Source organism: Gobius niger, assembly GCF_951799975.1.
Source record: "Gobius niger genome assembly, chromosome: 23".
Lineage (NCBI taxonomy): Eukaryota > Metazoa > Chordata > Actinopteri > Gobiiformes > Gobiidae > Gobius > Gobius niger.
Window position 1 is genome coordinate 6474735 of NC_136874.1, and position 16092 is coordinate 6490826.

Consider the following 16092-nt stretch of genomic DNA (forward strand, 5'->3'; position numbering starts at 1 on the left):
GATGAGTAATGGAGGTCAAAATGTGAGGAGGAGAGATGCATGCCGAAAATGTTTTGATATTTTTGAAACTAACCCTCATCCAACTTTGTTATACTTCAAGTGTCTGACTAAGTAGTTACTTTTGAAGATTTTCCGCAGTGTGTATTTAAAGCCACACTGCGGAACATTCCAGGTTATTCCAATGTTATGTCGATCCATAAACATGTCTGCGATACTACTGCTGCCTTCATGTGCTCTCGTATTTATGGTAAATACCACTTGCCGAGTAGAAAATTGCACATGAACGCCGCCTCATGTCGGGAGATAATTTTGATGCCCGAGTTCCTGAGATGAGAAAACCTTTGACCTTTCAACACAAAAGAGAGGAGAAATAACACATTTAGCTACTCACTTTTAATATTGTCTCATAACTGTAGTTCAAGTAATAGAAATAGACACGAGAGGCTTGAGTCAGTCCTAACGTATGCAGACAGTTAGCAAGTCGGCTAGTCCAGGAGACTTTTTAGCGTCCGTTAGCCTGTTTTCTAATTCCCAGCCATTAGCATTAGCCACAACGCATAGCAAATTATGAACGATCCAGATGTTTTCAGCTGTTGTCAGGTGAGGTCAAAGGTTAGAAATCATTAATGAATGTGCAGACCTTATGAGATTTGACTGTAGACATACATTAGCATATAGAATGGTCACTAAACATCATCTTTTAAGATGTTAAAGTACTAAGTAACTTGTTTGGCTTAATAGATCCTGTTAACATGTTAATGGGATGATTGAGGTCAGAGGCCCCAATACACAGTAATAGAATCATGAAGAAGAAGCTAACAGGCTAACGGGCAAAGCTAACTTCGGGCTACAGAGGTATTTTTCACCAGTAAAAACACTTGTGAGGAAGTTAATGCTCATATTTTAATCCATTTATTGGTTAAAATGTTACACCTTGTGGCTTTAAAAATGTATTATAGTTAAGGTTGTTGGTTGGTTGGAAAACAAATTGAAACCTTTGACTTTTGCGCAATATTTTGGCGATGTTTTTGTAAGCAGAAACTGAAACATCACCGCCTAAGTCTATATTATCCCCCTCTATCCGACTCAGAAGATAAAACAAGCCCAAACCCTGCTTTACTGCATATTTCTGCCCATTTATCTGCACTTTTAGCCGGCGGAGGGTACACCGACAGCAGGACGACAGCTGTTTTAAGGCCCCATCTTTATGTCTTTTCGCCGCTCTCAAACAGACCTGAGACGCTGAATCCCGATGAGAAACGACCCCTCGCCGCCGCGCTGACATAACGCCGCGCAAAGTTGGCTCTTATAATAAATTGTTTGTGGCCCCGAACCTCAGCGGACGGAGCGGTTAAAAGCAAAGAGTCACTCCAATAACAGCAGTAAAAATGTATCGCCTCAGCACTGATGGGATGGAGTCGTGGAAGTCGTAGTAGGAGCTGCAGTGTAGATGTTGTAGTAGGAAAGGAAATGATTATACTATGAGCTGAGTATTTACCAGGATGTTATGTGAATAGTAGTTGCTGGGAAATGGGTTCATGGATTTGCTCGGTATTTGAAAATCACGAGTCGGACTCTCTCAGCTTCTAACGTATGGACGGGCTTCACTTGGTGCCAATTTGGACCGGCTTTAAAATCGTCTGAGGATTCTGTATGGGGGAATGTGAAAAGTGGAAAGACATCGTTAGTCTGGTTCTGTTGGCTTTTTTTCCCAGAGAACACAACTTTGCACATGTTTTCAAATCATGACTTTTCCCTGTTGTACTTTACTGTATATATATGATATAGAGTACAGTAAGTTTGGAAATGCTTCTTTTATGCATTGTTTGTTTCTTTTATTTCAAGACTATTTACCGTACATTGTAGATTCTCATTGAATGCATTAATTCATGAACAAACAACGAGCTTGTGAATGTTTTCACTTCACATTCTGTTGAAATCCACTTCAGGGCTGACCTTATGAAGCTCGTTGAGAAAATGCGGGGCAAGAATTTGTAGAAGTATAAAACACATTTTGAGTTATTTCATAATTTCATGCCTTCAATTAGAATCACACAATTCAAATAGTGTTGAAAATCAAGAAATGCAGATACATTAAAAGTGTATCCAAACTTTTCAGGCATATTGTATATTGGTGATGAGGTCTATCTATCTGTTACATGCACCACTTCTGTACCAGTGAAGATTATAAAAATGGCAATTGAGCAGCGGAAAGCTACTTGTGAAGGACTGGCGACAAGCGGAGGTTACTTTTACTGCAAGAAGAAAACAAAAAATCACGGGTTAAAACCTTGATGGCCACAGCTAGAGGAACAAGTTAGCTAATGGGTGCTTGAACAGCGTGCTGCCGGGAGAGGCTTGTCAATGGTGTAGTTACGCCTCCATGCCCAGGTAGTTGCCAAGGCTAGTGCGACTTTTACTCCAGAGCGACTATGTTTTTTTCTTCTTCATCATGCATTTTTTGGCTGGTGCGACTTGCACTCCTGATCGACATATAGTCCGAAAAATCCCTTAAAGGAACAGGCCACCGTTTTTTCCATCCATCCATTTTCTTTTGCTTTATCCGGGGCCTGTTCGGGGAGGCAGCAGTCTCAGCAGAAATGCCCAAACTTCCCGATCCACACACACCTCCTCCAGCTGTTCTGGGGGGACCCTGAGACGACACCAGGCCAGCTCGGAGACATAGTCCCACCAGCGTGTCCTGGGCCTTCCACGAGGCCTTGTCCCACTAGGACATGCCTGGAACACCCCCCATGGGAGGCGACCAGGAGGCATCCGGAACAGATGCCCGAGCCACCTCAGCTGGCTCCTTTCAACGTGAAGAAGCAGCAACTCTACTCTGAGCTCCTCCCAGGTAACTGAGCTCCTCACCCGATCTCGAAGGGTGCGCCCAGCCACCCTGCGAAGGAACTCATTTCGGCCGCTTGACACGGAGAGAGTAGGAGTTGATTCGTACCAAAGATGTTGTTTGCATTTGGCCTCTCCCTGCACATCCCTATGGCTCCAAACGGGGTGAAGTTAGAAGCGACCAAGCTCTTCCACCGGCACAAAGACCAGACTGGTACGTATCAACTCGTCTAACCTCAGGTAAGAACATATCTCAGTATGGAAAAACGGTGGCCTGTTCCTTTAAACCTTCACCAAAAAGAGAACAATGCCATTGATTGAAAACATGTTCCTAATCATCTGCTAGACACCAATATTTTTTGTTGCGAGTCACAGAAAGCATTTGGAAGATGACGTTAATAAAACCTCATGTTTAGCGTCGCCATGGAGACGAACTGGCAAAGTTATGAGTCACATCGGAAGAGAGTAAAGATGCGGGGGTTTTTTTTAACCTGTAAAATCACCGATGAGGAAGTTGATTCTCATGTGTTATCCTTTTTTACTGGGTGACAGTCATTCTCCTTCCCTAATCTCAGGAAACGCTACAGTTCTGCTGGATCTCGCCGTGTCATCTAAAACCCAGCGCCGCCGGAGTGATGTCGGTGTTCCGTGACAAACAGGCAGATTGTTGCACGCACTAATTACACCTGACGTGGATGGAGGCTGCCGGAGTTTGCCAATTACAGGGCATGGGACTCCTTCGCCCGTGTTTCTGCAGCGGGGCGATGTGTTTGGGCGCCTCAACCTAATCACGGAGCGAGTAGGAGGCAATTGTCCCGGCTTGATTTGATACCTGTTTGATTTATCCACTAATCACAAACAATCAAGCTCCAGGGCTCGGGCGCAGCGGGCCCAACCTTCGCTCCGGAGAGACGATCGCTTTTCAACCACTCCAAACTTAATGCACTTTGCCTGGCATTTTTCACCGGATGCCTTCTCGTCATAAGAAACCACTCGGCGTGATTTGCACATGATTGAGCGAGAGGGAGGGAGCGACTGGAGTGGGGTAATTCGGTTTGCGCGCCTCGTTTCTGATCACCATCGTACAAATTGTTTTTCGTATTATTATTTTTTTTTTCGGCGCTCAGGGATAACAAGCCATTTGACAATTAGAGAGGCGCTGTAATTTAAAAATATTAGTTGTAAAGCCGTTACTAGGAAACGCACATTTGATAGAGCTTAAAAGCAGTCATTTGGAGTTGTCAAGCTGCGCAGCGAGCAATAATGACTTACATTATTCACGGACTCCATAGAGATCATCGCGGACAGCTTCGCAACTTGATTATTGAAACCATTTTAACCAAGCTTTTTACATAATTGCTATAAAAGTATCACTGATTTTTCTATATTGGTCCTAAAGTATTTTAATTTCGCACAGGGTATGGGGGTCAGAGCATGCTCCTAATGCTCACATGTTGGACAGCTAGTCGGTGATTCCCCGCTTCCAGGAAGGTTTTGAGTAGGGTTGGGTGAGTAAGTAAGCAATCCATCCATTAATCCATCCATCCAACATCCATCCATTCATCCATCCATCCGTCCATCCATCCAACCATCCATCCATCCATCCATCCATCCAACATCCATCCAACATCCATACAACATCCATACAACATCCATCCATCCAACATCCATCCATCCATCCAACATCCATCCAACATCCATCCAACATCCATACAACATCCATCCAACATCCATCCATCCAACATCCATCCATCCATCCATCCATCCATCCATCCAACAGCCATCCATCCATCCATCCAACATCCATCCATTCATCCATCCATCCGTCCATCCATCCAACCATCCATCCATCCATCCATCCAACCATCCATCCATCCATCCATCCAACATCCATCCAACATCCATACAACATCCATCCAACATCCATCCATCCAACATCCATCCAACCATCCATCCATCCATCCAACCATCCATCCATCCATCCATCCAACATCCATCCAACATCCATCCAACATCCATCCAACATCCATACAACATCCATCCAACATCCATCCATCCAACATCCATCCATCCATCCATCCATCCATCCATCCATCCATCCAACAGCCATCCATCCATCCATCCAACATCCATCCAACATCCATCCATCCAACATCCATCCAGCCATCCAACATCCATCCAACATCCATCCATCCAACATCCATCCATCCAACATCCATCCATCCATCCAACATCCATCCAACATCCATCCAACATCCATCCATCCAACATCCATCCATCCATCCATCCATCCAACAGCCATCCATCCAACATCCATCCAACCATCCATCCACCCACCCACCCAAATCCATCCAACATTCATCCATCCGTCCGTCCGTCCGTCCGTCCGTCCATCCATCCATCCATCCATCCATCCATCCGTCCACGTACCCCTGGTTGGGAGACACTGGCTTAGACGAGTTGACGCGTACCTGTCTGGTCATTTGGCCTCTCCCAGTATATCCCTATGGCTCCAAACGGGGTGGAGTTAGAACCGACCAAGCTCTTCCAAGTCTTGATGCTGATGTGTCTAGGAACGGCACTAAAGAAGTTTCTTGGTTGTTTCTGCTTAAATAAGTAATACAAGATGTCAAATATTTTAGTGTAGGTATCGAATAAAGTGGTACCCAGCTCTAGTGATGAGTCAGGTCTGAGGAGAGAAGCACCATATTTGTTTCGACGGACTCGTCCGGCGTAATGAGGAACGGATCATATCGTATTCTTTACAGTCTTCATATAAAGGAACCCGCTCGATTATTACCAGCCATTAACAGCTTGTCATACCGCCATATAAATTGTCTTCAAACAAATGATTGCTTATAATTACGGAATAGTTGATCGAGTGGCTAATTAATTGGGGTGTTTACTTCACATCTGCAGCCTGGTGGTCCACTCGAAGCCGAGCGAAGCGCGCCAAGAAAAGAGCCGTGTTTATCCGGGCATTGTTGTGCTAATAATGTCCATAATCCAATCGGCGCCATGACGGTCTGGATTTATGGAAAGTGTGTCGTGAGTTGAGCCATATATTCACGTGTAATGTGAACATTTCTATCGTTATGTTCGATTTAAAGGTTTGATTTTTATTACAAGATTAAGATATGTGGCATTCCACCTACAAAGATTAACCAAGAGCTACTATACCAATCAACAATGGTCAAAACAGGACTAAACCAGGTTCAAAACAGGACTAAACCAGGGCCAAACCAGAACTGAACCAGGGTCAAACCAGGAACTAAACCAGGGTCAAAACAGGAACTAAACCGGGGTCAAAACTGGAACTAAACCAGGGCCAAAACCAGAACTGAACCAGGGTCAAACCAGTAGAGATACACCGATCCAGCTTTTTTGCTGCTCAAAGTTTGCTGCCCAGTATACTGATACTAGGGGTTTGAATATCTGCCGATATTAACCGATACCAAGAGACTTTCTTAAAAGTAGCTTTCTCTGAGTGAAAAAGTGGAAGGTCCTGTTTAGTTCATTTTCAGATCAATAAAGTCTTATCTTATCTTGTCATGATGTTACATATCAATTATCAGTTACATCTATTAATAAACTAATGGAAAACATTGAACAGGATCACTGGACTTTTTTATATAAGCTACATGACAGCCTTTTAGGTTGCATTAATATAATCAACTCATACAACTTGCATTAAAAATGTATTTGGTTATTTTGTTTATTAGGCCACTTTAGGTATTTCTATCTTAGTTTCTGGCCTCGCCTTGATTAGTTTTCGTTAGCATTAGCATGCTTCCACTAGCTTTAGCATGCTGTTGGGTGCTGTTGCAATCAAAAATATATTTGCCAAGGTTGAAACAATCTCAGCCATTGAATTTTCCAGGTTCTACCCTTCCAAATCACATACAGCATGCCCATTCACACAGACTAAGTTGGTGAAAGTTGTGTTTTTAAGTAGGTGATTGCCAAGGCTGGTATCGGTTCAGTATCAGCTCCAAAATCCGATACCAGCATTGGAACGGTGCATCGCTAACAAAAAAACAAAAAACAGAAACAGGCTCAAACCAGCAAACCAGAGCTAAACCGGGGCTAAACCACGACTAAACCACGACTAAACCAGGATTAAACTAGGGTCAAAACAGGAAGAGATCCAGGGCCAAGCCAGAACTAAACCAGGCCAAACCAGGACTACGCCAACAGTTCCATACCTGGAGAACCTCCACTGGACTCCAATAGGCCACTATATGGGCTGTTTTTGCTTCAATTGTTGTCGTGGGCATAAACCCATAATCCAATTGCAGCAGCTAATTGCATCTAGCTCTCCTCCAGCAAACTCATATTTATGGAAAGCGTAGTTTTTTGCCTTGGTGCAGTCGCAGTCATCTCTGGTACGGCTGGCTGGGTAATTTGAATGCCCAAACACTCTCCGAAATCGCGGTTGGACTCCGGTTTTTGCGCGCAAGGTATCACCGTTTCATCCCGCCTCAGTGCCGCGGCGGCGTTTGAAGCAAAGGAAGTCGGGCTGCGTTTGATGGAGACTTTAGCTTCCCGCTCGTCTCCCCTCAGCTTTTCCCGAGAAAAAACTTTGCCAGCTTTGATGTGGCTCCTTCCTCCTCCGCGTTTCTGACATTTCTGCTACACCTTTCCGCAATTCTGATTCAAAATAAAAATCCTGTGTCCAGATGGAGATAGTAAAACGCATACTAATGCCACAGGCGCGGTGGAGTGGAATGTAAATTGGTGTTTATGTGAATGCTTGAGTAGCAATGCATCATGGGATTTGGAGTTTCGTCAGGGACCGGTCTTAAGTGTTTTGTCCAGAGGTGGGAAATGCATACTAATGTCACTCACATGTTTGAAGAGAATATTAAATGATAGCAATGCGATTTGAATGTCATGTTCGGCTTAAGCAGAACTGCATTATGGGATTTGGAGTTTTGTGCAGCTTTCCACATTACTCATCATAGTATTGTCGTATAATAGTTTCCCGATGGATTTGGCAAAACGCGTAGTGTCCTATGCCCAGTGACAGCAACAATATGAAGTGGATTGGACAAGATGAAAGATGTGTTTGAGTTCGTACCAAATACTACCAATGTAAAGTAGTTCAAAAGCAGGAATTCATATCCGATGACGTACCCGCTGTAAACCTTTGAGCTAAACTATTTAGAACACGGTCTAAAGCTTGATCGAAAGATGGCGTCGCAGCGTGGGTATTCCCATCTATTGAAAGTGTTTTTGTCCTGTTCCAATCTTGCATTGATTGAATTGTGAATTCTCCTACGTTTACAATCTGAACCAAGTTGCTAATGACTCCTTGTATCCTTAAAGTGATAGTCTGGAAGTCTAAATGTATCACAAATTGTATAAAATGTGCAAATTTGCCACCTGGTCTTGCATTTTGATGTAAGTAATTATATATATTTATTATTTTTTTGTAAAGTTTCTCCTTCCCGGATCTTGGCAACTAATCAGAGTCCAGTATCCTCCCTCGTTGACCAATGAGACGAGCTTTTCCTGTGAACCAGCCTGTCAGGTCCAATCAGGAGGGAGGGGGAGGAGCTTGATTGTTTACTTTTGCAAATTCAGCTCCTGCTTTCCTCATTTTGCAAACTTTAAGAAGGGCTTTCTGGTTAAAGAGGGGAGGGATTTGATTGTTTACTTTCAAATTTCACTTTATCTCTCCTCACTTTGCAAACTTACAGACTATCACTTTAAGTGTTTATTGCAGAAACGACATTAGTCTCTGCTCTTCCCCGACGTTTGAGTCATATCCAGCTTTACTCTGATTGGTTAAAATGTTTGTCAATCACGGGAACTCGAAGAACTCACCCCTGAGCAAATCATTGGTTTAGCAAATCCATGTTTAAGGCTGTGCAGTTCTGCTTCATTTATTTTTTCTCTTTTTGTTTTTTACATAAAACATTCCAGCACTGCGGCTCTCAAAGTGCGGCGCGCACCGGTGACCTCCAGGACCCCCAAGGCGGCGCCCAGGGTCATCTGTAACTCCAGGCACTTTCAATTAGAGACATTACAACCTTCCTCATGCGTCAGCCAGGAACGTGGGTCACACCCAGTTCAGAAGCTTTTCAGTCCAACCCAGGCCTGTTTTAGACTCTGTTTACGCCTCGTCTCAATCGAAGCGCGGCGGCACCCGGAAGGCCAGACACGGTAAAGCGTTAACTGGAAGGTGAAATGAAAAAACTAGGTGTAGAGAGCTTGTAAACCACAGTAATGTGTTGTTTAAAGGAACAGGCCGAGGAGAGGCTGAATGCTAACATCTTCTTTTTGCGTCACTGAGTGCACGCACAAAGTCCAGACAGGTACAAATCAACTCGTCTAAGCTCCGGTAAGAACATATCTCAGTATGAAAGAACGGTGGCCTGTTCCTTTAAGTTAAAGTGATAGTCTGTATGTTTGCAAAGTGAGGAGAGATAGAGGGAAACTTGTAAGTAAATCATCAAATTCCCCCCCTCTTTAACCAGAAAGCCCTTCGTAGTTTGCAAAATGAGGAGAGCAGGAAAATAACAATCAAGCTCCTCCCCCCTCCCTCCTGATTGGACCTGACAGGCTGGTTCACAGGAAAAGCTCGTCTCATTGGTTGACGCGGGAGGATACTAGACTCTGATTAGTTGCCGAGATCCGAGAAGGAGGGACTTTACAGAAAATAATGTATATATTATTACTTACTTTACATCAAAACGCGAGACTAGGTGGTCGATTTTGCACGTTTTATAAAATCTGTAAAACACTTTCAGACTATCACTTTAAAGGGATATTTCAGGATTTTTGACATAGGGCCTCATTTCCTAGTTATCCAGAGTGTAATTTTAACCATTTTGCATTAAAAAAAAACGTATCTTTGAGCAGCAGCAGCTTCGTGGTTGTATAAGCTACGCAGCGGCGGAGTGATCTGCTTGAAAATAGTCCCTCTAAATCTGATCATTCATGTAATACAAGGTCAGTTATATTCCAAAAATTATTCTATCGACACAGACATTTATATGGTTAGTCTGGTGTTATATGTGATTTGCCTCAGGTGCTCTGTGGAGCGGGTCACACTGTTTTTAATGCAGGCTAGCTGATGCCATAGAAATGCACTAGCCTTGCACTAGCTTAGCACCATGTTACTCTTCTAATATAAGAACTGCATGAAATACAAAACAAAATATCTCCAGAAATCAGCAACACTCTGGATAACTAGGAAATGAGGCCCTATGTCAAATCCTGAAATATCCCTTTAAACAATTTTCCATGGGCCAGATGTTAAACATTCAGAGTCAGACAGTGTCCAAAAGAACGGTGGCTTGAAAGTAGGTCCAAGGATTCTCTGTTCCCGTCGTCCTTTCCAAAACAATTATTTTCATGTCCGTCCAGCTCATCAAAATGATTTGTTTTGCAGCGATAGTGTATTGTCCTTGTGTTGGAAAGGGACAGAAAGAGATGTTATGGGGCAGCACGTTTTTTATTGACTAGTGATCAGATGTTTGGCTTCATCAGTAAAATGAGGAGTTGTTTCCAATCAAACTTGGTCTATTAATGTGATTTTTCAGCCTTACCCGTGTGGAGTAAATGTGAAAATACTGTATGAAACTGCTGCAGCTTCTCCTCATCTTATTTACAGTATACCATCATTTAAATACGCTCTACATAGCCTCACTCTGACCCCATGTATCTCGCGTTGAAGTCTGCTTGTTTATTTTGCTTGGAGCCACGCCAATTATTGATTTTTTTTCCTTCCCTTTTTTTTCTTTTTTCCTTACAGAGTGGCAGCGTAACTGTTGGTGAGCCTGCAATAAACTTTATCAAACTGCGTTACGCCCCTGACAGAGCTGTCAAAACAAATGTGGGAGAAAACAATATTAATTATCGATCCGCGTGCCACAATTACAAAAACACCCAGCCCCTGTAAGCAGCGCGTGTGTTTGATATCGTCTACGGCTTGTTTAGCGGAGTTTTTCTGTCTATTCTTATCGTTAGTACAGTCAATTTATGATTGTTTGTTTAGATAATCATTCAGTTCTAGAATACAGTACAAACCAATCAACCTTTCAACTTGTTTTCAACTTTTCTTTATAAAACTCCGACTTCTCTTTGGTATAAGTAGGATTTCATTTATTCACATTCATAGATCTGCCTTTGCTTCACATGGAGCCCGAAATGCGCATTCACGCCTCAAGCATTGCATAACCTGAGACAGGGTTTAGATATCGACAAATCTATACATTTCATGCCGTTGCCTTTTCCACTGTAGTCTTCGAAACCCCCTCCTCGCCTCCGTGTCAAAATGTTTGCTTTGCTTTACCCATTGTGCGTGAAATAGTCTAGATTTTTTTGCCGATTCTCGGTCTCGCACATGCCCAAAGCCTCAACACTACGGGGCAAAAAACGCTGTAGGTTTATCCGTTTTGCGAGATTATGCGACTGCGACATTACGGTGTCCGTGGAATGACTGTCATTTTCGAGTTAAAGCAACACTGCGGAAGATTCCAGGAAGCAATTACAGGATATCGAACAGCCAACATGCCATCAATACTATCGACAAAGCTTTTTTGCCCCAATAGGTCATCAGACGAGCTGGTCGTGTCTTTTTGATTCACTTGAAGAAATCTTAACATAGATACAGACGGCATCTCTGGTATCGCCCATATATGGTCATGTTTGAAACAGTTAGCGGGGTAAACAAAGAAGAGAAGAATCTTTACTTTCTCCAATTATTCAAAAACTACTTTAACCTCTTAACTCCCGCCTGAACCGAGAGGATCTTTTTCCTCACGTTATCAGATTTTTTTCCATCATTTTTTTGTTGGGTATTCAACTCATTTTTGTAACTTTTTTGTCACTTTTTTGTCATTTTTTCTCACATTTTTTGTCATTTTTTTGGTCAAATTTTAATCACATTTTTGTCTTTTTTTGTTGTCATTTTTTGTCGTTTTTTCGTCAATTTTTTATCAATTTTTTGTCACATTTTTGTAATTTTTTTGTCACATTTTTGTCACATTTTTGTATTTTTTTGTCCATTTTTTGTCAATTTCTTGTGACATTTTTGCCACTTTTTCATCCATTTTTCGTCACTTTTTTGTCAATGTTTTCTCACTTTTTTGTCACATTTCCATCATTGTTTTCGGCTCAGTTTTGTTGCTTTTTCACAGCTTTTTTCCAGAAGCTTTTGGACTGGGGTAAAGCTAAGGAACGTGTATACCTTAATAAATACTTTCCGTGGTCCCTCTGGGGGTAATGCAAGTGTTAAAGGGATGATTGGAGGGTCTTTCATCTCCCCCTGGTGTCTCTGGCCAAAAAACCACAATTGCAACTTTCCCTGCTCCGACCGGGAATAGAATGACAAGGAAGAAGCTAACAGGCTAACGGGCAAAGCTAACTGCGGGATTGCGCCACTTTAGCAGTATTTACAGCCAAGTTTGAGTGACAAACAAATATCTATTGTGTAATTGGGTTTTGGAACAATGTACGATATCCCTCTCTCCCTTTGTCTTTTCTGTCAGCGTAGTATTTATTTCACGGACAATTAATGAGCAAAAAAAAGTTGCTTAGTTCTGCTTTAAGTCTAGCTTAGGGATAAATGCTCTTCCTTTAGTTAGTCCTGCGAATTTGGCTTCTAATGGTGAAAAAGCACTACACAAATAAATCCCCTTATCCTCTTTACCGACCCCTTTAGGCCGGAGTAAGCATTGTTACATCTTATTGATTTTTTTTTTCTCTTTGGACAAACTTGTAACTTTGCATTTTCCTCGACGCGGCGCCGAGCACAAAATGTCCAAATGCGTTCTTTTATTGCTTATTTTGAATCCGACCAGTGCGCTTTTATTGTGTTTGTCCCCCCCATCCTCCGCTGAATCCTATTACTCTCACTACTGCAACAATCTAATTTCCCCGCCGGGATCGTCAATCATCTAATCTAATCCATCATGGCCGCCGCAGGTTTTATGCCTCTTATGATACAAGTGCAAGGTGTGCAAGTCCCCTCCGAAATTGCATGAAATAGCACTAGTGCGTTTGGATTAAAGTGACCCGGGATGGCAGAGACAGAAGCGTCAAACCAGGGAAGAAAAACTCGGATAAAACAGAAATGTCCTTGATGAAGAAGGAACAATTGTGACGAGTACGCTCTCAGTTGTCCAGGCAGCAAATAACAAACAAAAAAAGTTGATATAAGACAAAGATCTCTCTAGTTGTAGCGCCTTTAGCTTTGATTACAGTACGTTTTCTGGCCAGAGACACCAGGGGGAGATGAAAGACCCCCCAATAATCCCTTTAACACTTGTATTATTAGGTAAACAAGTTCCTTAGTACTGCTTTAAAGTAGTTTTTGAATAATTGGAGCGGGATATTTGTTATTGATGAGGAGTAATGGAGAAAAAGGGACGAGCGATTTAACAATAGAAAATCCAATGGTGATATGAATTTGTAACAGCCTGCCACTGATTAAGGACTTTTCTGTTAAAGCAGAACTAAGTAACTCATGCCCCTAGAGGCCGTAAGCGCCACTGCAGGTGTCGTAGCATGTTATAGTAGCATGATACTACGCTGACAGAAAAGACAAAGGGACAGAGGGATATTGTACATCCAATTACACAATGGAAATCATTTTTTTCACTCAAACTTGGCTGTAAATACTGTTTAAGTGGAGCTAGCCTGCAGTTAGCTTTGCCCGTTAGCCTGCTAGCTTCTTCTTCGTGATTACATTAGTGTGTATTGGTGACTGAATTTATTATAAATACTAATTTTATTTTACAGTGGGGGGGTCCTGAGTTGTTGGTGTGGTGATTTTGGGGGTCACGGTGCAAAAAGTTGCTCTATCAGACTTTTTTCAAACTCAAACTAGCCCGCAGTTAGCTTTGCCCGTTAGCCTGTTAGCTTCTTCTTCGTGATTCCATTATTGTGTATTGGGGCCTCTGAGCCGATGTCAGTGAAGTTGCAATAGTTTTTTTCTGGTCAGAGACACCAGGGGGAGAGGAAAGACCCTCCAATAATCCCATTAACACTTGTATTTCCTCCAGAGGGACGACGAAAGGGATTTATTAACGTAAACAAGTTACGTAGTTCTGCTTTAAAGCTGTGATAATCCAATGGAAGTTTCCACACATTTGTCCACTTTTCTCTCATGATATTTACCAAAAGCTGTAGAAAAGTCAAGTTTTGCCGAGCTCTCGGGGCGACGGTGTGTGTTACAAGTAGTTTGAGATTACTACATTGCACCGTGCGGGGAAAAAAAAATAACAAATTACATCTAGGTTAGAGTTAGATTACCGATATGCTTGAGTAACATCACATTTCTTATCTGTGCCGAGCGCTAATGCAGTTTATAGATCCATCTCCTCCGTGTGGGGGAATCAGCCGCCTCCATCGGACCACCAGGTTTCGTAATATGGGTCTGTCTCTATCTCTGACTACATATATATATATTTTTTTTTCTCTTTTTTGCAGGTACCTGGGCAGAGACGAGGTGGCCCTGGCATCGCTCGACAAGGCCCAAAAGGAAGGCGGCAGCGTACGGGTCGTCACCAGGGAGAGCTTCTTCCAAAAACGCAAGTCTGCTACGCCGCTGAGCTCGCCCGGAGCAGAGAAGTGAGTACAGAAAAAACGATTGACTTAACAAAGCTGTTGCCGCGGTAACAACTGATGCAGATTCATGATAAAGATGATATTCCAGGTTGTACGTTCCCGAAGCACTGGTGTAACACAAACCTCGACAATAGATTACTAAACCGTTTACACTTCAAATGACAGCGTAATGAGATTGCTCACTGGTCTGCCTCGTAATTGATTACCTTATTGATTAGTGATTAGTTTACAGTGTGGGAAACCAAGTATTGACGCCACACATTGCCGTTAGGAAGCCAGCGCAGGTTACAGCCTCGTCTTCGCTTTTCAGGTCTGGGATTCAGATGTTTATTGCTTTTACCAGGACATAAACCTTACACAGCCAGGAGAGGCCAGAAATGTCTCTTTGTTTTTTTTGTTTTTTGAGAAGGTCTAGGTTCAGCAACACTATGAGATCAGCTGAATGACCAGTTTATTCCATCAGTGGATTTCTTCTTCCCTGATGGGTCGGGCATATTCCAACATGATTATGCCAGGATTCATCGGACTCACATTGGGAAAGAGTGGTTCAGGAAGCATGAGATGGATTGTCCGCCACAGAGTCCAGATCTTAGCCCCTCATTGAGAGTCTTTGGGATGTGTTGGAGAAGACTTTGCCCAGTGGTTACGCTCTCCCATCATCAATACAAGGTGACAAATGAATGAAACACTGGAAGAGGCTTAATGAAACAATGCCACAAAGGCAGGCCCATTAAATATCAGAGGTGGGTAGAGCAGCCAATGTATCAAGTAAGAGTAATGTTGCTTTTAAATAATTTTACTCTAGTACAAGTAAACAGTAGTAACCAAAATAATTGCTCAAGTAAGTGTAAAATAGTGTTACTTGAGTACTCTTGAGTAACTGCGAAAAGCCTGATTTATTTTCAATGAAGCCATAAATTGTGTGAAACAAAACATAAAATCATGTGGAAATTGTGAAAAAACAAAAATAATTCTAAAGAGCAAGGAGTCTGTGTGGGCTCTCAGTCGCACAGGAGTTGTCCATCTTCAGTGAAGGTTCTTGAGTCGTCTCCTGTTCAAAAGTTTCAGCTTAGTTTCAGCTATAGACCACTGGGAGGTTTAGTTTGGCTCAGTCCCTCCCCTCTATTAACGACTACTGTGGGTTAACATCTTTGTAGTTCTGTCCTAAGCTCAGCCCAGCACAGATCAGGTAGTTAGCAGTGATGAGCTGATGTTAATAGAGGGGAGGGACTGAACCAAACTAAACCTCCCCGTGGTCTATATATAGTCTGCGGGCTGAGCTGAGACTTCACTGTTGCTGATGAAGCCTTGTGGATGAGAGGCAAAACATTCTACATGACTCCAGAACAATGGCCGCTGGCTGCTCTGCTTTGTGACGACGACACTAGAGGCCGCCATTGCTGTAGTACCTCCATGTAGCTGCTAGTCTCCCATTGGAATGCATTGCACTTTAGAAAAACAACTTTAAAGCCTGTTTTTTCTTAAACTTTCTACAGCTAGATATTCCTCCTGTGATTCAAAATCTCGTACTAATGAGGGCCGGACTGTTAGCATTGGAGCAGCGCGAGCTACACATCAAGGGCCGAGTCTACAGTGAAGATCCCGCCTTTATGCCCTTTTTAGGAACGCGCTTCGTCAGAGCTGGGGAGGAGGAGTCTCTAAACC

At 42.8% G+C, this 16092-nt stretch overlaps 1 protein-coding gene across 1 annotated transcript in view; it reads left to right on the forward strand.

Moving 5' to 3' along the window:
* The window catches only part of zranb3 (zinc finger, RAN-binding domain containing 3), a 161146-nt gene that overhangs the window by 123785 nt on the left and 21269 nt on the right, over positions 1-16092 (forward strand). Inside the window, exon 18 of the mRNA XM_079581858.1 lies at positions 14290-14430. Within this exon, the coding sequence (XP_079437984.1) occupies positions 14290-14430 (141 nt within the window). The remainder of the gene's footprint in view (positions 1-14289; positions 14431-16092) is intronic.